The 27,859-nt window shown below is 34.5% G+C and overlaps 1 protein-coding gene across 3 annotated transcripts in view; it reads right to left on the bottom strand.

Annotated features, from left to right (window-relative positions):
* CCSER1 (coiled-coil serine rich protein 1) overlaps positions 1-27,859 on the bottom strand; it is a 1,293,520-nt gene that overhangs the window by 407,525 nt on the left and 858,136 nt on the right. For all 3 annotated transcript variants that reach the window (XM_034671499.1, XM_034671500.1, XM_034671502.1), the window contains exon 10: positions 10,267-10,311. In XM_034671499.1, the coding sequence (XP_034527390.1) occupies positions 10,267-10,311 (45 nt within the window). The remainder of the gene's footprint in view (positions 1-10,266; positions 10,312-27,859) is intronic.

The raw sequence follows: 27,859 nt of genomic DNA on the forward strand, positions 1-27,859 counted from the left end.
GTTCATTTTTCAAGCAATCAAGGAACATTCCCGGCAAATGGATGCACCTGACACTATTCAATTTAACATAAATTTTAAGTAGATTTCTATCATTTTACTTAACCAATCCCTAACCAAAACAAAATAGTAGCTGTGGTCACGATCTTCAATAAGATGATGTCTATATGCAATCAGTGGGTGGGGAAGACGGAGGGGGAGAGAAGGAGAAAGGGAGAGAGAACATGATTGTTCAGCAAGTGAAAACTAGATAACTCTTCTGAGGAATGCCAGGAGTCAAAATGTCCAGTTGCGGTAAATCTCTCATTTCACTGCTTCTGAGTCATGGTGTGTTGAAGTTTTACTCTGAAGTTGTGCTTTCTAGGTTTGAATCCCAGTTTCACCACTTACTAATTGTAAGACTCCGAGCAAGTTATTTGAACTATTTCTTATTTTGCTTCTTCTTTGAAACAAGAATAGTAGTGGCTATTTCAAAAGTTTGTGAGGATTCAATGAGTGAATATGTATAAAGTACTTACAACAATGTTAAACACTTAATAAACACATAATAAGCACTTACCAAGTGTTAATTCAAATATTTTTATAGTGAATACACAGGACTCTATTTTTCTAGCAATTTAGAGTGAAATGTACACTGCAGTAGATCTATAGTCCCTTATCCAAAATTCTCAAAGTCAGATGTATCTGGTAATTCAGAATTGCTCCAATTTTAAAATAGTAATACAGAGCATATACCATATCTTTTGAATATCCTAAGTAGGGTTTGGAGCAGTAACTTGTACAAATGTATTGATATTTTTGTAGCAAAACTTAAATGTCCACTTTAAGTGGGGGGAAAAAAGACTATAAACGGGTTTGTATTTGTTCAGGTCAGGTTTGGGTCAGCAAATGAGCTTTAACTTTCCTTTGGGTGGTATCCATTTTCAAACCTTTGAGGTTAATATTAGCATTGCAGAAAAGGAATTGTTTTTATTTACTTTTATTTACTGTTGATGGTTGGAATTTGAATGTGATCAAATTTCAAGGTTACAGGATAGAACAAGAGGTTCCTAAGTAAGTGAAAGGCAGAAATGAAGATTCTGAAGATTCTGAGGGAAATGGATGGTGCAGTTGTATTACTTTTAGTATGTGTAATGAGCTGTATTGTGTCCGCCCCCCCCCCCAAAATTCATATGCTGAATCCTTAATCCCAAGTACCTTAGAATGTGACTATTTGAAGAAAGGACCATTAAAGAGGTAATTAAGGTAAAATGAGTCCATTAGGGTTGGCCAAAACCAATATCACTGTCTTTATAAGAGGAAATCTGGACACACACACACACACACACAACAGCGGGGGATGTGACACCCTGAGGAGAAACCATATAAGGACCATGTAAAGACCATGCCATTTGCAAGCCAAGGAGAGAAGTCTCAGAAGAAGCCAAATCTGCCAATGCCTTGCTCTTGGACTTCTAGCTCTATATCTGTGAGAAACTTTCTATTGTCAAAGCTACCCAGTCTATGCTACTTTGCTATAGTGGCCTTAGCAAACTAATAGAGTGTGCCATAGCAATTTTACTGAAAGCCATTATTTTGAAAACAACTGTCATTTGCATGAGTCTGAAGTTTTCTAATCTTTACATTTTTAATCTAATAAAACAATTGCTCATATAATATTTTGATAGCACAATGTTTCTTAGAAGCTAAAGAATTCTAAATATATGATTTTGTTATTGTAAATCTTACTTAGTATGTAATCTAAAATTTTTTAAGTAACAATGTGGTGACCACGGATTAAGGATGGAGGGAGGTCCTGTGATACAATTAAAGGACAACAATGGAACTAATCAGGAGTTCTCCATTCCATTAAGCTGAGTATCAATGTCTAGAGAACTGTGTTAAAGTGACAGATTTTGCCAAACGATGTAAACGGAAAGCAGACATAATGTGAAATAACTGTCATCAACTGAAGGGATGACCAAAGGATGGAAAGAAATTTGGGGATCTGCTTCCAAGTAGAGAAAAGGAAGGCCATGGAGTTCTCCAGAAAAGAGAAGCAGTGGGTTCTTGTAGCTTTACAAGATTTTAATACATTAGTCAGCAAAAGCAATTGAACATTTATGTGGTGATTATTTGTTCTCCATGAAAATATAAATCAACACAAAAGATATTCTCTTACTAAGTTACGATTAAGTATAAAAATAAAAATGTTTATTTTCTTCTGTATATTTTTGAGGTGACAATTGGCTTCTATTTATAATTAAGAAGGGAATCAGAAGTGATTTCCTTATTTATATATGAATAAATATTCCCTGATGGAAGCAGGCTGACTTAATTAGACCACCTGGAGTAGAATATTTCTTTTGTATCAATTGACATAAGTAAAGGTCAAGAAATAACTGTATATTCAATTACATACAAAATAAAAACAACAATGCAAAAAAAAATCCCTGAGTTTAAGAATATACTTTCAAAAAATATATATAAGGCAGTGAAATAAAACCATAACTTGTTTTTATCTTTTCAGATGAAGACATACCCAGGTTTGAACTGATTCTAAAACCAATATATGTTCCTTATAAAAACAGGTATCTAAATTTATATTAACTAGAAAGTCAAAATCCTTATACTATAATTCTTCTTAGTCCTCATCTCTTTGTAAAAACCACGTTAAAATTATAAATCTTTACAAATACCCAAATATTTCTGAAAACAAAGACTCATAAACAAAGAAAATATGTTACATTTAACAAAGAAAATATGTTGCATTTATGAACCCTGAAGTCAGATACTTCATTTATTTTACCTATTGTGCACATTGATGCAAAGCTATCATGTCATAAACTCTGCCTAGAAGCATCCTGCCTGGATCTTACCACTTTCTAAATATCCACCACATTCCCCATCCTCCATAACCTCTCTATTTAGAGACCTACTAAAACTGTCAATGTAGTGTTCTTTTTAATTGTAATAGAACTAACAGTTTTGCTGGATGAAAAGATTCATTTCTTTGTGGTATTTTGGTAGGTTAATAGTCAAAAACTGTAGTGGTCTCATTGAAATTTCTGTGTAACCTGACTTAAGCTCCTCTACTTGAAACATTATCCTCCGAGGCCACTGAAGTCTGACAGCAACAGTAAGGTAAACCCTGCATTGGGTCTAACATTTAAGTTCTTTTTGTCAACCTCTTAAACACAGAGTTTCTGCCTCCTAGAAATGAGAATTTTTTTTCACAATCCTTTCATTATCTAATCAAATTTGAAAGGTCTTACCCTGAATGAAAACACTATCTGCAGTTTGTTTTCATGGCTTTCCATTGTGAGTCAAGAAGAAGAGGTCTAGCTACAAGCTATTCATGAGTTTAGAAGGTTTTGACATACTGCTTCCCTTTAGACAAAGCTCTTGAGTATCCTTTCCAATTTTATAAGGACTTTCTTCAGTCTTGTCTTTGTTGGTTCTATTTAGTTTAATTTTGCTCAGAGTTACAGGGTTTGTTAGGTTCTCTACCTGGGCTTAGGCCAGGTTCTTAAGACAGAAAGTTCCCCTGGCAAAATTTTCGTGTGGTCTTCTCAATATATTTGGCTTTCTATGTCAAATTCCTGATTACTTGCTGTTTTAACTCATACATATGTCCCTAATTGGCATAATTCCATCTAGTACAATCTGAAATTACAGAGTCAATTTTGGGAAACTTTGTCAGGAACATGACTGTTGGATTTTGCTTGATGAAATTCACTAGGATTAAAATTATCATTCTAACATGTTGTAACTATTCTCTAGTGTGGCTCTCTGTGTATGTTTGCAATGGGTTTCCTGTATGTAAGGCCTCCTTTATCCTTCCATGGTGATGATTTCATGCCTGCTGAAGCTGGCTTCTTCTCACTGCTCTCCTTTCCTCCCACCTTTTTTTTTTTTTTTCTGCTTCTCTTGGGAAATATTGTTTTGTCATTGCCAGATACTCAAGGAATATCTAATCTAGCTAATCAAATATACCCAAAAGAAAGTGATTTATGCAGTGTACCTCTTTTGGATTTTCTTCCTCATCTGAGGTACTACTAAGGATGTTTTCTTTCTTACAGAAGCATATCTAATAAGTTTAGTTATGCTTAATCAACAGGTTTCTTTTGGATAGTCTCTTGGAATATCAACAGTCTACAAGCATAGAAGAGATCTTCAAATTCCAATTTGAAGGTCACTCGGAAAATAGAAAGGATATGAAAAATAGCTTCCAAAACTTACAGGCCTTATGTATTGCTCCCTGCAAACAATACTAAGTGGAAAATGTAAATTCATTTTTCTCTCATCTATGATATAAAATATGAAATTAAGAATTTCTGAGGTTCAAAAAAAAAAAGAATTTCTGAGGTTAAACAATGGATTCCAAGTAGATTTTGTTGTCCTATTTGTAATTTGTCATTTCAGAACCAATTTAGAATATAAAATCCTTTAAGTGTCAGGCTAGGCCTTGAATATCTTTGACTCCCATGGAGTTGGCTAATTCATGTAGAGAGTAAAATCTTCCAACAACATGACACTCTGTCTCTGACAGAAGAATAAATGAAGGGAATATCAGATAATATGAAAAAATATAACAGTAATTGTTGCCATTTATTGGGTGCTTCCTATGTGGCAGGCACTGTGCAAAGAGTGTTGTACATATTAGCTCATTTTATCATTTCAACCACCTTTTGAAACAGGAATAATTATTAAGGTCTCATGTAATTCTTTCAATTAAATAGTATTTATAAGCACAAAGATCTTTCATCTCCTATGTTGTCTGTCAATTCTGAGAAGGGGGACAAAAGGAATATTTTATTTTTTACTGAGTTCTTAAAGGTCTCTTCAACTCAAAATCAAATTGTAAATCACTTACTCCTCAACAGCAAACTATAAGCACTGAACCACTGAATAACTCTGGATATAAAAGGAAGAGTTATCTTCATCTCAGCTTTTACATCTCAAGAAAGAATACAATATTAGCCAATATATATTTCCTTCCCAAAGCTGTGTTATCACTGAGGATATAAAAGCATTTCTCATTCTACCAAACTCTACAGCAACCAAGAATGGGATAGCTGAAGTTGAACAAAAGTAGAAACAGTCTATTCTGAATACTGAACAGAAGAAAACATGTTAATGGAAGAGAGTTTGCAGAAAATTTATTAAAGATAACTTGTAATCAAGATCTGTTTCTTGGTAAAGATTTGTTATTTGATGCTACAAAATAAAGCTACAAAAAAGTAGTTATTTTCTATAATTTCAAAATTATATAAAATATTAGATTTTAAGAGAACAATGGAGCTTCAACACTATTTGCTATTCTTTGTTGTTCTTATTTCCAAGAACAATAGTTTCTTCAAGTGTAATTGAATCCTTTGTTCTCACATATTTACCTTCTTTTATTCTATTAAAAAACAACTCTCTCCAGAGGTCTGTTGGACCTAGGAGAAGTAATATCGAGTTTTCTTAACTTAAGCAATAACCTAGACCTCAAATAATCTGTTTAATAATTCTAATTAAATTATGTATGGAAAGAAAATTCAAAGTGATTTTTATTTTGTTACACTTGAAATAATATTTGTGCTAATATTCCAGGTAGATAAATTATTTTAAAATCTAGAGTATCATTTATCTCATTCTTTAAATTTTCTCCCTTTTAAGGCTCAAATTTAAAAATGACTTTCAGCTTCAAGTAGAAATATGTAATTTGTCAAGAGATAAACAATGCAAAGTCTATCCAACTATATTACAAAGGCATAACATCCACTATTTATCAGAATAAAATAATTATTCTTTAGAAATATCATATGCTTAAGTGCAAATTAAGTGATTATAAAATCTTAAGTTATTGTTTTAAATGAATAATGCATTTAAATATAAAGTAGGGTTGGGTAAATAGTATTTAACTAAATATTTGATTTTCAATCTACCTTTTTAAATGTCTCTATGTTTTCTTAAATATTGGAAGTTCATATCATCCATAATTTCCTATTCATGGTTTTTGGCAAAAACAAAAATAGACAAAAAGACAGAGGACTGGGAATACTGTAGTTCAATAGGGCAGATGAAACATCGTGGACTATAAAACAGATACGTTGCAAGACATGCTTGCGGGTTTTTTTTGGTTTTTTTTGAGAATGACACATTCACGAATCAGCTATTTTAATAATTTGAAACGTCTACTTTTTCCTAACAATGTGTCTATCAGAATCTATCTGCACGTAATTGCATTCCCCCAAGTGGGATTTTTTATATCATCACCAAATATAATTCACTGAAAGACTTCCAAATAACAACAGGGTATTTTTCTAGAGAAGGGATGAACAAGTCTATAATGTGTTTTGGTCATATTCCTAAGGAATGCTTGTGGGAATTTTCTAAAGTGTTAAATTACTTTCAGATATTTGAGAAGGATGTTCATAATTTGTCTTTTAAGAGTGTGAAACTATTTACTCAAAATCTTCAACACCAATATTATTAATCTTGTTTTCAGAACTCCAGATAAAGAATGGCAACATGATCTCTGCTTATTCTGTTCATCACTTTGGGAGATCTGAGGTCTTCACATTATGTAAAAGTGATCCTTGATCATTACACACTTGTACTTAATTTCCATCCTTCTATGGTTCAGAAATCTCTGTAACTTTCAAAACATAGCTGCAACCTGAAAGTTCAATTGTAGTATCTCATATTAGCTTACCACGTTCAGTAAAATCTCTGAAATTAAATGTTCAACCATGATTTAGATATCTAACCATAATAACTAGTAATCTTCATCTATGATATAAAGTCATATATTATGTGTATTTAGACTTGTGATTTAAATACCCAAATAAAGGGGCGCCTGGGTGGCACAGCGGTTAGGCGTCTGCCTTCGGCTCAGGGCGTGATCCCGGCGTTATGGGATCGAGCCCCACATCGGGCTCCTCCACTATGAGCCTGCTTCTTCCTCTCCCACTCCCCCTGCTTGTGTTCCCTCTCTCGCTGGCTGTCTCTGTCTCTGTCGAATAAATAAATAAAATCTTTAAAAAATAAATAAATAAATAAATACCTGAATATGGATGATTGAGCATTTTTGAGGTAGGGTGGAAATAGAGACAATTTTCCATTAAAAATTAGTATGTATGCATACACACACAGATAAATCTTTACTTAGTAAACAAAAGCTGTACTTTGGAATATATGATACCATTTGAAATAACAAAAGTATACAGTCTTTTAAGAAAACTGGTAGTAACTTAATTCAATCTACATTTAACAGCAAAAGCATTGTGTGGGAAAACAGAAGTTCCTTGAGAAAAGAGATACATTGATTTATCTGCGTGTGATACCCAGTGACTTTTCACTGAGGCTTTTCTCTAAGTTACAAGATCGCACTAGAAGCAGGAAGTTCATTTACGATCAGGTAGAAGTATCAGTTAAATAATCACATCTTGTACAACATTCCACTAATCTCCCTTTTTAAACATCTATTATGATTAGCCCCCTCAATTTATACACAGTATAAATTGCATGTATAAATAGGCAAAAATACTCTTGTAACTTTTTTTATCCAACTAATATCTATTTTCAAATATTTCACAATAATACAAGTGATTTAGGTGCAGCCCATCTCCATTTCCTTCGGAAAAGTAGTTTATATTTTAATCACTTCTTAATTTATATTTTTATACAGCATGTAGTGTTTAAATGTGGTCTTCCTGTGTAGCAATTAGCTTTTTAATAGTATTTACCACTTAGCTAAATAGGATATTACTGCCTACTTCAATTTTCCATGCATGCTCTAACCATTGTCATTATCTCAAATAAGTAAACAGAACATTTTAAACAATACGTCTTAAACCTTTTTATAAATATTTGGTAACGGGCCCTCTGTATTACATCCATCAACACCTAGTGGGAACATCTGTCATTTAAACTAAGACAAATTAATTCATCTTAAGAAGTAATCATTGCTCTTAAATTTTCATCAATCACAACAGCATTAGGATAAAGAATTCTAAGAGAAGGCTTTGAGTAAGAATATTCTAAATTCACACATTTCAAATTAACATAATCGGATGTATACTATACATTATTGTAAAGCACACGTAATAGAACACAGAGCATAGGGATCAGAAAGATATACAACATTTTGTAAGCAAGAGAAAGCAGGAGGCTTTTAACACAGACACTGCACTTTTGTTTATAAATCACCTACCCCTGAGACTTGCCAGAACAGTTTTCACAAATATTTCACCTAATTGGCTGATACTCTTCCAAAGTCTCTTACCATAGAATATATAGGGTTTTATAAACATGGGGAAAACTAAGGTGAGTGTTAGGTTAAATAGAGATATGCCCATTTAATCCAATATTGCACAGAGATCAAGTGAAGTGGTTGTTTTGAATTTTAATAGTCACCATTTAGTTCTGGATTAGTAGTATCAAGTGCCAAAGAGAATACTAGACTATCACTGATCTGATGAACTTACCTTCTTCATAATCACTCTACTAACCTTAGGGAGAAACCCAAATCATGTTGTCCCCTCTATGCAGATGTATATACCGTATTGTAGATCATTAAAATTTTGACCTCCCCACAAATCATAAAATAGTTTTAAGAAAAAATACTAATTTAAAACACATTATCAACATGTTCTTTACCCACAAGTTGCATTTCTAATACAGAAAATGAAAAGAAAAAGCAATAAAATTTAACAGTAACTGCTCAATAAAAATCAGTCATTCGGCTTTTAAAAATAACATGAAAAAAACACAGAAGCTTGATAAAACAAATGAAGAATTTTGCTACCATTTAGCAATGCCATTATATGGGTATATGGATTTAAGTTTACCTTTTTTGGACACAAAGTTACTATTGCAGTAGGAGACAACAGGGAGAAGCTGGGTAACTCCAAATTCTATTTCCTTAAAGGCACTGAATCAGCAGAGATCAATTGTGGCAGTCCTGCTTGGGTGTGAACTTTCCTCTTAGGAGGTGATGAGCTAAATTCTTTCTCTAAGTAGATCCATTTTAGTTATGTCTGGATTAAAGTGGTTACCCTCCCAAAACTAAATGGTTCTGAGGTCCTCCTTACACAGTACACACTTTTTACTCCTCATTCTCTCTTTACAAATGACCATATCCTTATGTCCTTGCTTTCCTACAATATGAAAAATATCTAAAGACTTTTTTATATTTCACTTTCTCCAGCTCTTCTGCCAATGTGAGCCAGTTAGTATGTGTCCCTCAAAAAGAATAGATTATTCTGGGTGGAAACAGCAAATAAATAGGAAAGAAGCCCTAAATAACAAGTGTACAAGGATCTAAAATGCCAAATACTAAGAACATGCAACTGGAAATTAAAACAGCAAGAAAGAAGGGGAAAATACTTTGTAACTCAATACAGAATAAATCTCTTTTTACAGGAAGAGAGGCCACAGATGGAGAGGGAGTAATATTTATTGTCTCATTTTGTAAAATGAAATAGTTTCACTTTTACCAAAAAACCATTAAATAAATATCATTTAAAAATAAACTTACCTTTTGGGCAACAAGAAAATACTGATTTACAGAACTAAATATTATACTCTCCCCTACCCCCAATAACCCAAATCACAAAGTATAGCATTTACACATTTTAGCATGGAAAGAATTTTAATCGAAGTTAAGTCTGCCCATTCACTGAGAGTTAGAAAATCATAATATATATATAATGTGTATGATACAGTATTATGTTTGATACTATTTAAAGTTCCCCTCTTTATAAAGCATCTGGGATAAACAATAATTAAAGAAAGTTTTAAAAGTGCTAGTCTTACCAAAGCAACTTTACACTATCAAATAATGCATGCCAACTTTCTAGCATATGCCAATGGCCTTGGATAGGAGAGCGAAGAATCCCAAATGTCATAAAATGTTTGCTTTGTTCAAATTTTGCTAATTTCTCAGTAAAGCATTTTAAATATTGCCTTGTAATGTTGGTTTAAAAAGGCTTTGTTGCCCCATCTCGAGGGTTCTGCTGCTGCAAAAATCCATTTTAACAGAAACAATCCTTACCTAACCAGAGAAACAGTACTTTCTCGAGCTTCAGAGAAATAAGCACAAATAATGCATTTACGTAAATGTGTAAAACGTGCTTTGACCAGACTGAATGGGCTATATGTACACAAACTTCCTCTCTACACATTCCCATTGCCATCATCATCACCACCATGATCATCAGTCACCGTCACCCACCACATCACTGCAGCATTGTAAGCACTTTGTCTTTTTCCCTTGCCCTCTCCCTTAGACTTTCTTACCTCTCTCCCTCCTTGTACTGCCTCCAGTCTTTTCAGGTTCAAACCCTGAAAGAAAAAAATAAAGTATATTATTGTCAGCAAGGAAGTAATTAATAATTTGTAATTAGTAGTAGTGCAAACATTTTGAAGTAAAATAATTCACTTAACAAAGAAGATTTCTATATAGATGACTACCTCACACATATGCCAGTATCTGCATCTGTGTACGTCTTCAAATGTGGTACCAGTGCATTCCCTGCTAAATCCTAAGATCAGAGGTAATATAAAATGTAAAGCATTTGTTTTAGCTGTGATTGCCTGTCCCTTGGTGAAACCACAATCTAAAAGGTGCTGTCTAAAATTGAGGCAGCACATATAGGATTTTCTGTGAGCACAGGATGCGAGAGGCTCAGTCAGCCTGGGAATGGGCATTCACATACAGCCACAGAGGAGAGCAAATCAAATAGTCTTTGAGGCTGAGGAGGAGCACCTATTTCATACAATACTCTAAAAACCTGTCTACTCAAAGTGTGGTGCCTAATGTATTACCTGGGAACTCATTAGAAATGCAGACTATCCATGAGGATGTAACATATATCATGGGGATTATAGTTAATAATACTGTACTGCATATTTAAAATCGGTAAGAGAGTCGATCTTAAAAGTCCTCATCACGAGAAAAAAAAATTGCAACTATGTGGTGTTGAGTGTCAACTAGACTTATTGTGATCATTCTGCAGTATACACAAGTATCGGAATCATTACGCTGTACACTTGAAGCTAATGTTACATGTCAATTACACCTTAATAAAAAGTTGCTCATTATTTAAGAAATGCAGACTGTCAGACCCCACCCAGGACACACTGAGCAAGAACAGACATTTTCACACACTTTCCAGGTGATTCATATGCATGTAATAGTTTGAGAAGTACCTCTTTGCCAGGTCTAGGAAAGATGGGTGGATTACCTGGCATACATGGTGAAGTGGACACAAAGGAGTGGACAAAGGTGTAATGGGGAAATAAGGCTATTAAAATGACCAAACTGCCAGATGTTTAAAGAGAAGGCATTTGGACTTATTCTTTAAGCAAATGCTTACTTTGAGAGAGTTTTTGAAAATCGAGAGTAAATTTTCAAATACCAAAGGAAGACATAAATGAGGGCTCACGTATTCTGCTACTTTATTCTAGACCTACATTTCATTTTTTCCCCTTTCTTTTAGAAACACTATCAGGGGAAAAAAACTGAAAAAACTTATAAATATTGGGATTTATCTTCATCATAAATATTTTTTCACATGCCTCTAAATTATTTGATTTAGCTTTAGAAAACCTGGCTTTAACCATCTTATAATTATCATTAAGAATCTTGATTGAGTAAAAATATTTCTCTATTTCTGATGAAAACTGAAGAGCACACAATCCCAACTGTATGCTTTACATCATCACCAATACATTGGGTGAGAAAACTGGCCCACAAGAAAGATACGCTAGACTTAAATATTTCATTTCTAGTTTTATATTTTGGAATTTAAGAAAGATTGCTGCTTTGTGGTTTGTTAAATAGATCATGGGAAGTGTGATACCTCACTCATTAGGTGTATCATTTCATTTGGTGACAGCATTGATAGTTGCAAGGTTTATAAAAAGTTTTCAAAATCTTCTCTTTTCATATGTAAAACTCATTTCTTGAATTGTTTAGACAGACACACGTTAACAAAAATATTAAGTAAGTCCATTTCATTTGTAAAAACAGACTATTACTCTGTTGACTCTAGAAAAGGCTCTAGAATCAATCTGGCAAACCAGTTATTCTTGTAAATAAATGACAGCCTGATTTCTGAGTGTAGAAAATTACCTACATTTACAGAATACATTTTGAAAAGCCTAAGTTCATATAGAAAAAAAATTAAAATAAATTATCAGAACATTTCTGAAAGCTGGCAGTGTAGGTTAAAAATAAATTCTAAAGAGCCATTCATGCTCATAGCTTTTAGAATATGGGAAATGGTATAATGATATGCTTTTGAATTCAGACTGATACGGGTTTAAACCTCTGGTTTACCACCTTCTCCTGTAGGCTAACAAATTACATAATATCTCTTAACCTCATATTTTGTACTTGAAAAATAATATCGTGGCTACGCCATATGGTTTCTATGAAGATTGAATGAGTAGTATGTGTATAGTGCTTAACGAAGGATGAGGCACAGGATATCCCAAGATAATAATTACCTTTTTCTTCTTCCACCTCTTTTTCTAATTTTTATTATCATTATTAAATATATAATGTGTCTAAATAGACTATTTGAACAAAATGTCCCCATTTTATGCCTTTTATTTGAAGAATGCAAAATATCTGGAACATATTTATAAACAATAAACAATGATAATGTTATATTGACTAAGCAGAAGTAAAATATATTTTCTGCACACATTTTCTCATGCGGTATTCATGACAACCTTTTCACATGACAACCCTTTCATAAAAGTTTTGGGAAAAATTGGCCACTATTTTTCTGTTTCCTACTTCCCCTGCCATCTATTTCTGGTACTCAAATTAAGTGTTAAATGGCTTGTTATTGTCTTGTCAGCTGCTGACACTTTACTGCTTTAAAGTCTTTCTCTTGAGACTCTGATGGCCTCATTTTGTGTATTTTCTATTGCTACAACTTCAAGTCCATTGATATTTTCTTCTGTCTAATCTGCTATTTATCTCTTTAGTGAATTTTTATTTCAGATATCTCAGTTTTCATCCCTAGAAGTTCAATTTGAATATATTTTTGTCTCTATTCAAGTATTTGACATATTTATATATATTTTTAAAGATTCTGTTTTGACAGAAAGTGCACGTGCACGAATGAGGGGAGGGGCAGGGGGAGAGAGAATCTTGAGCTGACACCATGCTGAGCACAGAGCCTGACACAGGGCTCAATCTCACGGCCCTGAGATTATGACCTGAGCTGAAATCAAGAGTTGGAGGTTTAACCCACTGAGCCAGCCAGGTGCCCCCATATTTATATTTTTAATAGTGTTTTGAACTTCTTGTCTTCAGTTATAATATCTATCATTTCCAGGTGGCTTTCTATTGACAAACTTTCTCCTCATCATGAGTCGTATTTTCCTATTTCTTCTCATGTCCAGTGATTTTTTTTTAATTAGTTGCCAGACATTATGATTTTTATTTTGGTTAGTGTTAAATTTTACTACCTTAGAAGGAGTTACAATTGATTCTGGCCAATGGTTAATTTACTTCCACAAGTAAATTCCAACTGATTCTTCTGATGCTTGTTTTTTAGAAATTTTTAGAATGGGTCTCAAAGAGTGGTTAGAGTGATTCATCCCTATTACTAAAGCTTGACCCTTTGTGCTCTCTATTGAATACCCCATGAAGATTTCCAGAATGTGAAAGCTCTGGGTATTCATTTGCTTAAAGTTCTCTGTCAACTATTCTTTTTTGGCCGTTGTTTTTCACCTGGCTTTGTGAAATTTCATTCTATATTTGAAAAGATCACTACTCAAACAAAATTCTCAGGGTTACACTGATACAGGTTTCTAGAATTCTTTCTCTGTGTATTTCCCTCCTTTGTGGTAATCTGCCCCACAAATTCTAATTGTCTTGTTCTCTCCAAACTCAGGTGTTTGTCTCCTCAGCTATATAATGTAAAGACCCTGAAGTTCTCCCCCGGCTGTCCCTCCATGCAACATGGTCCAAACATTGCCTCCAGGCAGAAATCCAGGTACTGTACGTGCTCTCGATTTGTTTCCATTCCCTCAGGCATTACGGTGCTTCTCTATTTTTTTAATGTGTGAGAACTGTATTATATGTTTTGTCCAATTTTCTAACTATTACAGCAAAAGGGCAAGTCATATAGTCATTACGCCTTCATGAATAGAAGCAGAAGTCAAAGTATGTATTTTAAACTTACTTTTTCAAAGGAGAAAATCAAAGTGTACAAGATATAAATTATATGATCTGAATATAGAGCTAGTATGTACAAAAAAAGCAAAACTTAATCCAATATTTTAAGAGCCTAGATATCAAGTTAATCCATTCATCCTTAATCAAGTGTTTTTAAATTCACAGCAGTCAAAATGTTTAATGTGTTCTATACTTAAGAACACACATTTATTATAACATGGAACTCATGCAGGGGCCATGAGGATTCTTCAAGGCAATGTAGTGATTGAGAGGAGCTGAGTGTCAGAACTTTAAGAAAAAGTGTACCTGTTTGGATGGAACAGGGAAAGCTTGCCAGCATAGATATGGTATAATGTGTAAACTGTGTACAAATGTAGGTCATAATTAAGCACTAAATTATTGAAAGACTTATCTTAAGACTGAAGAACTGGGTCAGAGAATTTGATGCCAAGAATTTGGTAGCCATATGGGCAAGGAATAATGATCTAAAAGGATTCTCCTCATACTAACAGGGCCTCAGGCAAGATTGTGTCTCAATGAAGAAGTCAAACGATCTAGAGCGTAATGAGATTTGCTAAGAATTCTTGAGGTGTAATCTGGAAGATGTGAAGCCCTAAAGGATGACAGAAGTTAGCCTGAGTACAAAGTAAGACTAAGCCCTTAACTCAGAAAGTCAGATAGTTTGAGTGGGGAAAGCTTTTAAGGGAAGTACAAACTGTGACAAATGTATGTGTGTGTGTATATATATATATACACACACACACACATTTATATGTATACTGGTTGACTTTTAAAATTAATATTAACAAAATTTTCATTGATACAAAAACCCACTTCATTATTCTTAAACAGTCCAGAAGTAATATTTAATCAACATGTCTTGAGAAAATTATATTTTAAAATACTCTGGCCGATACAAGTGAGCAAAATGTATTTCCTTCATTATACAGATGTTCTCACTAGAAAGTATAAATATTTTGTGTTGATAAAAATTAAGCACATGACATCAAACCCAAATGTCATACATTGTAGGTAAAAAAACAAAACAAAGCAATATTCTACAGTGTGCTAAATCAAGATAGTTTAGTAAGGCATTAAGGTGGAAAATCTATTACCTAAAAAAAAAAAAAAAATAGAGTTTCCTACCAAAATTTCTCTTGCAGAACAGCATTCAGATGTCTGCATGAGTACCCTAGTAACTATGCTATGGTATGAGGGCATCTCTGTCTAAAATAAATATAGTGGGGAGATATTCTCCTTTATAATGATTATAAACTCTTCCCAAATTGTTCATGTCATAAAGATTTCCCCTGCTTCCTTATAAGCAAAAAATAGTATCCAATACCCTTCTATTAAGTTGATCTGCTTTTCCAATATAGAAAGTTACAGAATGAACAGTTGGAGTGAATGTTTCCTTTCCAGTACTGTGCAGATTTCATGGTGATGATTTTCCTTAAATGTAGACAGCAGTTATGGTTTAACTAGATGAAAACAAAATTAATTTTTAAAATGACACAAATAACTGTAAATTTTCACATGTAGCCTCAGGTATGGTGAAGGCATAAGAAAGAGCTAGAAGGAACTTTAACTAACTCGTAGTTCAACCTCTTCATTTGACAGATGACGGGGCTTGCAGCAGGGAACCTAACTTATAAGTGGCAGATTCAGGGCTCGAACTCTGGTCAGTGGGTCCTGAATCCAGGACTATCTTTCTTTTACCAAATTGCTTTAGTAGCTCTATTATAAATCATTGTCTTAAAAGCTGTAAAACTTTTGGAGCATTTCTTAAACATTTTATGTCTCAGGTTCCACAGCTGTACAACTGAGAAAATTAGTAGGAATAAATGACAGAATCCACATAAAACACAGCTGTTAGTTCCTAGTTAACCCTAATATGTACTAATTTTTATCAGTAGCTTAACATGTTGCTGCTTTTTGATATTAACCAAATGAGAGACTATTAGTACAGTTATAAAAATAATTACTATTTGGGGGTATTCTCTATGTGCCAAGCACTGCTCTAACTACCTGAGTCATTCAATTCTTAAAAAACCATATTACATCGCAACCAAATCGTTTTTCCCACATTGAGATAAAATGACCTTGTAGTTGTCCTGCTCTGTTTTTGGACGGATTTCTTTAGACAAAATATGATGTGCCACCTTAGTTCTTGCTATTGTTGGCTTCATTGTACAGCTATGGTATACCGCCCCAGAGAATGATAAGAGTATCATTCTGGCCTCTCTGCTTCTATGACCACATCTCTTCTTCTTAAACAGGGACATCATCTTAAGGAGAAAAACACATTTTGGAAGATGAAGACAATGTTAACTATAGTTTCGGTTTACCCACCAAGAAAATGATGTGGGAGTGGAAAGATCTAAGAGTTGTGCTGGATGATCTCTGGTGAACTTTAAAATCTAGTATCTGCACTGTTTTAATTCTAAGACAGGCAGACTGGTTCTCTTTCAGGTTCTTGCTATGCATCTTTCCATCTTGTACAGCTTCTCAGTGAGACTGATGGAACTACTCAAGAAGTAAAGAAATTCCAGTGAATTTGAACACAACTTGATACACCTATTGTCAACCTTATCTGGTTCCTAAATTCAGGTTTTCTTAATTTGGATATCTGCTATTTCATCTATCAGCTTGCTGCACGGACTTGAAATTCAGTGTCAAGTTTCAATTACATTGCTGATAAAAAATCTTCAGTAGTATGTATGGATTCCTAACCTTAGCCTTATTTAGGATTCATTTTGTAAGTGACAGTATTGAGATTTGTGACTAGTCATAGTTTTGCAGAATAGACTCAGAAATTCAGAAACTTTCCCAAGGCTGCTGAACCTACTTAAAAACTGCAAGAATCCACTCTTGCATATAATGTCCAGTCTCCCTTTAAAGTGAATGAGCATAGTTTAAAAATACTTTCTAATTCCTTTATCCTTCTTTTAGCCCTTATATTGGAAACATTTTTTTTTTTAAATACAACATTGACATTGTAAGTCAGAGATTTGTAGTGTGCCTGTTTGAAATTCTACAGTTATCAGGATATGGGCTAAAATCAATCCTAAAACTAAAAACAAGCAAGTGTCAAAATGTGTTAAACTTTGTTGTCCTTTTTTCTTTTCAAAGTTAGTGTTTCTAGTCATCTTTGAAACTGTAATCCATTTATGGGCAGTTTTGGATTGCTCATCTCCATTTTCAAAAGCCAAGATACATCATTATTTTCAGGGACTTCACCATTCTTCACAGCTAAAGGTCTCACATTTTAAAAATGGAAAATCACCCCGTATTTCCTAAGTAATAATGTAACTACACCACAGGATATTTTAAATGTACACATATGCCTATAACAAATCCAGCATACATGTATTGAATTCTTACTAGAACACAGGCACTTTAGTGCAAAGCACTTCACATGACCTTTTTTTATTCTTCACAGCAATTTATTCCTCACTATTATACTATGTTTGAACTGCCATTATTAATTCCCATTTTTGTCATAGAATAATTGAGGCAGAGAGGTTAATTAACTTGTCTAAGGATGCACAGCTAGAAAGAGGTAGAGTTTAGTACTGAACCCAGAATATATGATTACAACGTTTCTTTTGCAACCACTAGACATACTACCTCCACAAATAACTATCACCTTATCTTTTATGTGTATTGAGATGAATTAAACTATGAATTAAATAAATATATGTTTAATAAATGAATGACTAGCCCATTAGATGAGTAAGCCTAATTCTGGAATTATATTAAAGTTTACTTAAACCATGTCATTTTTACATACTGGAGGAGTAAATCCAAGATAAATTCTTGGTTTTGAATTCATTTAAGTTTTGGCAATAACTGAGAGAAAAAAAAAAAGGTAGAGTAAATGAGATTGGATTCCAGGTTCCTGATTTCTTGGAAAGAAATGTAAAATTCAATTGAAATATTTCCTGGGGGAGACAAAGATTAAAAGAAAATTAATGTAACTATGTGGGCATAAATAACATTTCATAGAGTTTGTCTGTGATGATCGTTGCTCTAGGCTAACTAAAACATTAAACAAGTATAGCACTTCCATGCCTCCAGTAGCCTAGCAGTGCTCATCTTGGTATAGCATGTAAGTTAAATTTCTTCTGCTCCACGGACTCAGGTCGTCATATTTTATGAACTTAGATACAATGAAGTTTGCCCTGAAAACGGAGTATTTTCAGTGTTTCTGATGTTCGTAGCTTGGTGGTCATTAATGGAAAAGATGTCCTTCCATTTCAGATATGAAACAAATCAACAATGTGTAACCTCTGCTAAGACTTTATATAATATTATTTCTGACAACCTCTATCTGTTAATCGAATTCTCAAATAGGAAGTTAAAGACAGTTCCAGAAAACAAGTAACCCGAAATATTGTCAATGAAAGGTAGCTTGCTTTAGAATTCTCTCATGGTGGTAAACATCAGTCTGACTGTGAATTTAAACAGATATGGTCAGGATTAGTCCTTAAAATGTAGAATGTGGCATCGTTAAATATCCAAAAAATTATTCTCTGGTTATACTAAGCTAATTGAATCATTAATCTGTCTACTAAGATGCCTTTCACATTCTTAATCATGCAACATAAAAAAAAAAAAGAATGTAGTGAAGTAGTTCAAAAGAGAGGATTCGGTTAGCATATGGTTTTCTTTCTATCTATCTATCTAGCTAGCTATCATCTATCTATCATCTATCACTTCCCATCTCTTCTTAATCCCCATTCCCATCATTCCATTGCAGAATCCAGTTCTCTTGATAGTTCTCAGACAACAGCAGGCATTCTTCTACCTTGGTTTTTGAACTCGGCGCTCATCCCTGCTGGAATGGCCCTCACCTAGATGTCCACACGACCACTCCAACAGCATCTAGTCTTTGTTTACATTTACCTTCTCAGTGAGGTCCACCGAGTTCTACTTTTACAACACTTTTTAATATTATAGTTTACTCTCTATTTCACCTCCAGGGACACTTAAAACCTGTTAGCATACTGTATATATTTATTATAATTGTGTATTATCTATCTTTCCACATTAGAAATTAAGAATTTAAAAAGACAGGGATTTTTGTTCTTATGTTTTTAACTTATCCCAAACAGTGCCTGGAGCATGGTAAATGCTAAATGTTTGTTGAATGAATGGAGTATTTGCTTTTCTTTTCTTTTTTTTTTTTTAATAATGTTTACCTTTAAGTTCTTTTTTTTTTTTTAAAGATTTTATTTATTTATTCGACAGAGATAGAGACAGCCAGTGAGAGAGGGAACACAAGCAGGGGGAGTGGGAGAGGAAGAAGCAGGCTCATAGCAGAGGAGCCTGATGTGGGGCTCGATCCCATAACACCGGGATCATGCCCTGAGCCGAAGGCAGACGCCCAACCGCTGTGCCACCCAGGCGCCCCGGAGTATTTGCTTTTCTATTCATCCATGCATCTAAAGAGTTCCACTCAATCTCTACTATATTAGTTTATATTTGTAAATTGTATAAGTGGTACTGGCTTTAGTGATCTATCACATAAAATAAATTCATTTGTACCTATTAAAGTTAAATCAACAAAAATTTAAAATTTTATTTATAATTTTAAGGGTTTCAGCATGTTCTTATCACTGTAGATCTTTTGACAACACCAACATGTGCCATCATGTTTTTCATTCAAGTGCCTGAGCAATAGTCATGGACAAAGACTTTATAAGAAAAAAAATGTTGAATTCAAAATATCTCTTAGAGCACAATTCTCACCTGGGCAGTGTCCCTTTTCTACCAAGATGACAATGATTACTTTAGGATGAACATTAAACTACCATATGCAAATTTAGAAGTAGAAACTGAATTCAATTAAAATAAACAGCACAGATTACAGGAATCTATCACAATACCTAGAGTAATCGTTAAGTTTTATCAGAATTTTAAAAATTTAAAAAGGTTTAGTTCAGAAAGACTGAGTCTATGTTATGAATGGAGGATATCAGTTTATAAAATGGTAAAGTTACATATGATTATGTGTACTGAATTCTAAATGACATTCAAAGGGTTTCTGATACTGACACTGTCAATTCCTTTTTAAGTAATATCTCTTGATGAAAATCCAAGAGAAGCTAAAAAATGCATTTTTTATTTTTATTTTTTTTAAGATTTTACTAATTTGTCAGAGTAAGCAAGAGAAAGAGCACAAGCAGAGGGAGCAGCAGAGGCAGAGGGAGAAGCAGGCTCCCCGCTGAGCAGGGAGCCTGATGAGGGGCTTGATCCCAGGACCCTGAAATCATGACCTGAGCCCAAGGCAGGCGCTTAACCAGTTGAGCCACCCAGGCGCCCCCCAAAATGCTTTTATTTAACTTTTTCTTCCAACTTCTTGACTGCTCCATATTCTGTTTGTCCTTTATCCTGGGTCACCAACACTTCTCTACTCTTGGCAGTCTGCATTAAGATGCATTTTTATTTGTCAGGGTCACCATTATTTGCAGAAATCTCAACATCTCAATTCTTCAAAGTTCCCATGAAGTAATGAATTCTATTCCTAAGCAGGCTCTTCAAAATGCTCACTGCCACTTACTTACTACCCAGAATGGGTGTCTCACTCTACTCGTTAGGTGGAGCTCTCAATGCTGCCCTCTTCTGCGGTGTCTGTAGGTTCTCTGGACAACAGTGTCTGTATACTACTTCTGTGTTCTCTGCCTCATTGAAGTGATAGAAGTTTACATGCTTTTTGCTTCTGGGAAAAGAAGTTTTCTCTTTGGAAAGAATAAAAAACAAAGTCAAAAAGAAACCATTGTGGTACTAAAACACAGTATGTATTATATTTGATGTTTACTTCCAAAAGACATCTTCAAGGAAGGGTTGCTACAGCTTAAAGGCTTTAACTGCCTATGCATTTCACAATGACTGTGTGGGTTACATGCGTGTGAACATCAACTATATGCCAGACTCTCTTTTAGACTCTGAGGGAAATAGGCATGAAAAAAAACAGACAATAATTTTTATCCTCATAAAGTTTAAAATCTAGTGATTCAGTGGTTCAGTTGGTTAAGCGTCTGCCTTTGGCTCAGGTCATGATCTCAGAGTTCTGGGATCAGAGCCTCAAGTGGGGCTCCCTGCTCAGTGGGGAGTCTGCTTCTCCCTCTAACCCCTGCCTGCCACTCCCCTGCTTGTGCTCTCTGGCTCACTCTCTCTGTCTCTCTCTCAAATAAAATCTTAAAAAAAAAAACAAAAAACTCTAGTGATTGTATTGCTTTGTGTTAACATATTTACGTGTGACTGTGCATCCATAGACTATTTCACTAAAAAATAGTGCATTGGATTCCTTCTTCCATTTATATGACAAGATAATATATTTAAGAATTTTTCTTCCATTATCAGATGTGGAGTGCAGAAAGCAGGGTTCAACCAATTTCTACCAAAGCAAGATCTGTGTGGAGGAATTTTTTAACTGCTTCTTTTGATCTTGTGTTACTAAACTTTTGCATGGGCATATTTTTAGGCACTTAAAAAATGTCAAGCAGCAATTAATAATAGGATACCCACACACATTTATTTGGTTTGCAAAAACAATGAGATGTGTGGAGTGTTTCCTCTATTAATTACTTGCCTTTCAGATCTTGTACTGAATACTGTGGCTTGCATACAATTTAAGTAAAATAGGTTATGTCTTTTATTATTATTTTTTTAAGATTTACTTATTTATGGGCATCTGGGTGGCTCAGTTTTTAAGCAGCTGCCTTCGACTCAGGTCATGATCCCAGGGTCCTGGGATCAAGACCCCCATCAGGCTCCCTGCTCACCAGGGAGTCTGCTTCTCCTTCTGTCCCTCCCCCGGCTCATGCTCATATTCTCTCTCTCTCTCTCTCTCATGAGCACACATGCAAAAATAAAAAAATATACATATTTTTTATCTTTTCTAAGAAAAGATTTACTTATTTATGAGAGACAGAGAGCGGGCGAGGGAGGGGCAGAAGGAGAGATAGAGTCTTAAGCTGACTCTATACTGAGCACAAAGACTGATACCAGGCTCAGTCTAATGACCCTGAGATCATGACCTGAGCCAAAACCAAGAGTCAGGTGCTCAACTAACTGCACCACCCAGGTGCCCTGTCATTTATTATATATTTGTTTGTTTTAGCTAAGCAAACAAACGTTCTAGAAAGCACATCCTAAGACTCCTAATTCCCAAGGTTTATAGGTACAGGGAAATTTGGGTACATGTTCTGATCATATGGGGATGAGAACTATTTTAGCTTTTAAATTATTTCAAACTAAATAATCCATCATGCTTTTATTCTCCTGTTATCAAATAAAACTATTTCTTTACCATTGATAGAAATCATAAAAAGCAGCTTTCTCCAACTCAAGTCTTTCAGGAGGTTTGAGATTTCAGGTAAAATGTCTATATGCTACATACTCTGAAGTTGCCATATTTTCAACAGATGGTTTTTCTCATTCTTCTCCGCCTTTTACTCTTTAGCTATGTCATTTCTGGAAGGAACCTTTTAGAAGATCAGGTACATCTCCTACCTCCCAAGTCTGGTGCTAACACATTTGTTCACCCATACTTGTACAAAGAGATTTGAGTAACCAGGTATGTTAGCTAGTGAACTTTAAGAGACTCTTGAATACATTTGATTTGAAGGACCAAACGGACCATCATTCTTACAATGAGAACCATTAGTCCATACAGTTAAAAGAATCTGCTCAAAGATACGTAATACTTAAAACATAGGTTTTCTACTTTAAGTGCCACCTTTCCACAAGTAGGGCCAAAGGCACATAACAGATATGTTTTAAAGATGGTTTGTTATCTTTCCTAAAACACTCTTTTTTTTTTAAGATTTTATTTATTTATTTGACAGAGATAGAGACAGCCAGCGAGAGAGGGAACACAAGCAGGGGGAGTGGGAGAAAAGAAGCAGGCTCATAGCAGAGGAGCCTGATGTGGGGCTCGATCTCACAATGCCGGGATCACGCCCTGAGCCGAAGGCAGACGCCCAACCGCTGTGCCACCCAGGCGCCCCCCTAAAACACTCTTTGACTTTATATTGCTGACAATGCCTTGCAGATGACATTTTGAGTTGCTATTTTTAACAACTAATAAATGCTCAAATGCTTTTACAAATGCATTAATCTAAACTTTTCATACAAAAGTTCTCCAAACTCATGGAGATCTTCAATCACTTGAGCCTACCACCTTCTCATTCAGTTTACCTGTAATTTCCTTCTTGTTCAGTTTAGAGCCCAAGGCCCATGATTATCAGCTGACTTGACATAACAGCCTGTCAACTTTCTGGATCCTTTCTTCCGCTGTACTTCCCTAGCAAAGACTAAAGTCTTTATAATATATATAACCACGCCTTCTAACTATATGTTGGAGAAAAACAGCGTCGTGTTTAAATTCATGTTCACAAAATTACTCTCAACATTTTCTCAAAATCTGAATCTCTCCTGCTTTAGAGTTTTTATACTAACTGTTCCTTTCTTGTAATGATCTCCCCCCATATCCTCATAGGGTTATCTCCTTGACATTCAAATATCAGTTTAAATTTACTGTGTCTGAGGCCTCCCTTGAACACTAAATCTAAAATAGATATCAAGTTGCTCGCTGTCATGTCACTCAATTTTTATTTTCTGCTTGAAACTTACCACTAAATAATACTTTTATTATTTTGTAGACTGGCTATTTTCTCTCACCAGAACGTAAGGTTCATGACAGTAAGCAACATGTCTATCTTATAAAACTTTACATCCCCAGTACTTAGAATAGGATCTGGCACTTAGTAGGTGCTAAACAAATATCTATTGCGTGAACAAAATAAATAAGCCTCTACACCTCTGATAAAATTGATACTTATTAACTCTTTTTTATAAACATAGTATTAACATATTGCCTCTAATATTTGCAATTTAATTTCATTCTGAAGAAAAATGAACTGAATAAATTGGTTCCTTTCTTTTACTGACCTTGGGCAAATTATCTAAGCCTCTGAGATCACATTTCTTTTTCTGGAAAATTAGAAAATTAGATTAGTCTCTTTAAGCTCTAAAATAGTGAGATGTCCTTTTCTTTTGGAAAATTAAGGTTTAAACCTCTCCATTTTAGGGGCGCCTGAGTGGCTCTGTCGGTTAGGTGTCTGCCTTTGGATCAGGTCATGATCTTGGGGTCCTGGGATGGAGCCCCATGCGGGGCTCTCTGCTCAGTGGGAAGTGTGCTTCCCCTCTTCCACTTGTCCTCTGTCTCTGTCTCTCTCTCTCAAATGAATAAAATCCTTAAAAGAAAGCAAAACAAAAAACCTCTCCATATTAATATTTCAGCTCTGTTACCTAATCAATTTCAACAACTGTATCAATAGTTGTGGTCTTTGCCTATATTCGTGTCTCAGTGCTTTTCTTTAAAAATCTCTCTTAACTCTCCTAAGAGCACTCCAAAATACTATACAAATAACCAGTGCCAGTGTGAGTGCATTATTTAAACTTTGCCGTACTTTTTATTTTTAATAATTATTACCCTGTAATTGGCATAGCTTTCAGCATATCCACTTAAAGTCTCCACTTGTAAATATAGTATTCATTAGGTACCACTCTGTATCATCTGAGCAACTCTATTGAAGACTCAATATTAAACAAATAAATCAGACTGTGTCAAAATCTACTGCTGGAGATCTTACTTTATTAAGTGTGTTTTTTTCTGCCATTATTAATTTCTAGGAATAGCAAAATAGAACAGAAAAATAAATGTGTAGTCTCAGACTGTAAGTCAGAAATTGCACCATGGCTTAAATTTTAATCTGACAGATCAATGTTATATAACTTTGACAGAACAATGATGCATAATGTAATTTAATGTCCTCTCAAACTCAAAGGCCTACCTGAAAATAAAATGACAATTTCCATTTCCATATAGTCTAATTTAACTGCATTTGCATCATGAATTTCTGGAAATTGGATCGCTCTTGGAAATCTATGAACATTAAGAAGAGAATGTTACAACTATTTGGGGCATATTTTTATCCTCCCAATCTGATAATAGCATCTTTCAAAAGTCAGGTGATGCTTTAAATACACAATTTGCAATAATCAGATTTCCTTTTAAACTAGTGCAGTGATTTGTAAGAGTAAAAAAGGGCTAATTAAATAAATTCTATGGCTACATTTGGCAAAGTTAAGCCAGGATGTACCAGCTGGGATGATACATTTTGAAATTAAATACCGTGTATTAACTCCAGTACTGCTGTTCTCTGATTTATTCAACTTGAAAGTGTAGCCATGGAAATGTTAGTCAATCTGACCACAGCTTGAAGGTCAAGGGTTATTTGTATGACAGAGAAGTGGTCAAAAATGGTATTCTTTATAGTATTAAGGACTTCAAACTACTTTGTAACTTTTCCAACCAGGGGCCTGCAAGCCTGTGAGAAACTGTAAAATTCCCTAGGACTCTCTTTTAACAACCCTGTCCCACCATTATCAAGAGTGCAGTTTACCTAAAAGAGGAAGGGAAAGACAATCTTTATGAACCAACTCTGTGTTAGCATATGCTATCCTTCTGCCAATAGTCATTTAACCAACCCACTGACTCCTCACTTTTGTTCTTTGGCTCATTCACTCATTTGGTCAATACTGTGTTGAGTGCCTACTATGTGCCAGACTCTATTTTATGTGCTGGGTCAATAGAAGACAAGATATATTTCTAATGATGGTTACACTAAAATATTTTGTAAATGTGTAATTTTACAAAAAGATTTATAGAGTGTTAGCTTAAGAAATCATTTAACTCGTCTTTTTTTAAATTTTATTTGTGAGGAAATGGAGTCCTAAAGGTAGGGAATCTGACTCCTCAAGATTATACAGTGAGTTAGTTGAGAGTCCATAGTATACGTGATTCCAGTATTTGTTCCACTTCCCCAGATAACCATTAAGGATAATTACCGATTTGACTCTGTATTTAAAAATGATCTTTTATTCCTTCACTATGTTTTGGTTATTCTTTTACTGTGATGTGGATGACCTGGTTGAGAGAGTTACACTTTTCAGTTTGTCCTTTTCTGAGTCACCTTCAATTTCAGGTTCTTTAATTGTTGTCTGACACCATAGGAACAATCTTGGCTGCAAAGGAGGCCAGGTGAATCCCCAAGGTTTACTGCTCTGTGCTTCATTTCTCTTCTGTTGCTAACTGTGAGACCATTTGGCAACAGTTGACTCAGAGCCTTAAGATAATTAGTTCTTTCTCAGAATGGTGTGGTTTTTAAGGAGGAAAATATGCAGCATTTGTTTCAAAACCCAAATCTATCATTTGTAGAATGTGACCCATTTTGGTGGCTCTATGATATTTTTGAAAACAGTTTATATAAATAATGTCCTCAAAAAAGTGGTCTCCTTATAGCTTACTTCTGAATTATTTCTAATACTGTCCCAAGCACATCTCATCTCAGATAAAAAGAAACAAACAAAAAAACTTGCTGGGAAAACATAAAATACTACAAATATTGTGTAAAATCAGAAGATAATGTTAATTAAAGTGGATGAATAAGATTTAATACACTAATAAGACACTTTAATTTCATTTTTATACACTTAGTACCTAACATTTAGAATAAATGACTATATATTGAATCTCTCGGTATTATCCTAATATTTTAACCCAATCATGTTAACAGAGGAAACCATATTCAAACAGGAGTTTTAAAAATATTAATATAAAATTTTCTGTATGATTGATGAAAATTTGTTATAATTTCTACACATATATGTATATCTAAGATACTAATCTAAGTCCAAGATAATGGAAATATTTCTTAATAAATGTAATACAATTCTTCAAGAAATTTTTTTTTAAACATAATGGATCAACAATCAGATCAGGTCTTACTAAATTTTATTGTTCTTTATTGTATAGGTAATGATGAAAATAAAATCCACACGGAGAACCAAAAATTATGGAGCACGAAAAATAAACAACTTGTTAAGATTGTGATTCATAATAAAAAATACATTTTGGTCTTCATCCAGAGTTCCTGGCACACAGCTCCTAAAATCACTGGAATTTCCTAAGTGATAAGCATGAACATAAGAGCTATCATTATTTTCCAATATTGTGGGAAATCATTTGCTACTTCACAGCCAATGGGATGACTCTCGTTTTATGATAGAAAATGAGTAAACCAATCCCTTCGACATGGAATTTAAAATACTTGCAATCTTTGATCAGTTCGCACTTCTGACCTCAATAGTACAATATGAATAGAACTTTTATTATTACATAATGATGTATATTATTGTGTCACACTGTAGTACATCAAAGTACTCAATATTTCCCAATTTTTTTTACATTCCAGCTTCCTGTGTTTGTTCCCTATAACAAGAATGTCATGGTATTATCTTTGCTATAGAAATCTTTAAGGAAAACAGAGCTCAAATGTCACTATCTCCTGGAGCTCTCTTAAATCTTCTTAAAGGAAAATCATATTTCCTTTCCTTACACTTCCTTAATCTTTTGAACACTTATTACAACATTTGCCATGGTCTTTTCCATGTGTTAAATGCCCATCTGTGGGATGCCGGGTGACTCAGCCGGTTAAGCGTCTGACTTCAGCTCAGGTCATGATCCCAGAACCCTGGGATGGAGTCCCGCATTGGACTCCATGCTCAGCAGGGAGCCTGCTTCTCCCTCTGCTTCTGCTGCTCCCCCTGCTTGTATGC

Source organism: Ailuropoda melanoleuca, chromosome 11, assembly GCF_002007445.2.
Source record: "Ailuropoda melanoleuca isolate Jingjing chromosome 11, ASM200744v2, whole genome shotgun sequence".
Lineage (NCBI taxonomy): Eukaryota > Metazoa > Chordata > Mammalia > Carnivora > Ursidae > Ailuropoda > Ailuropoda melanoleuca.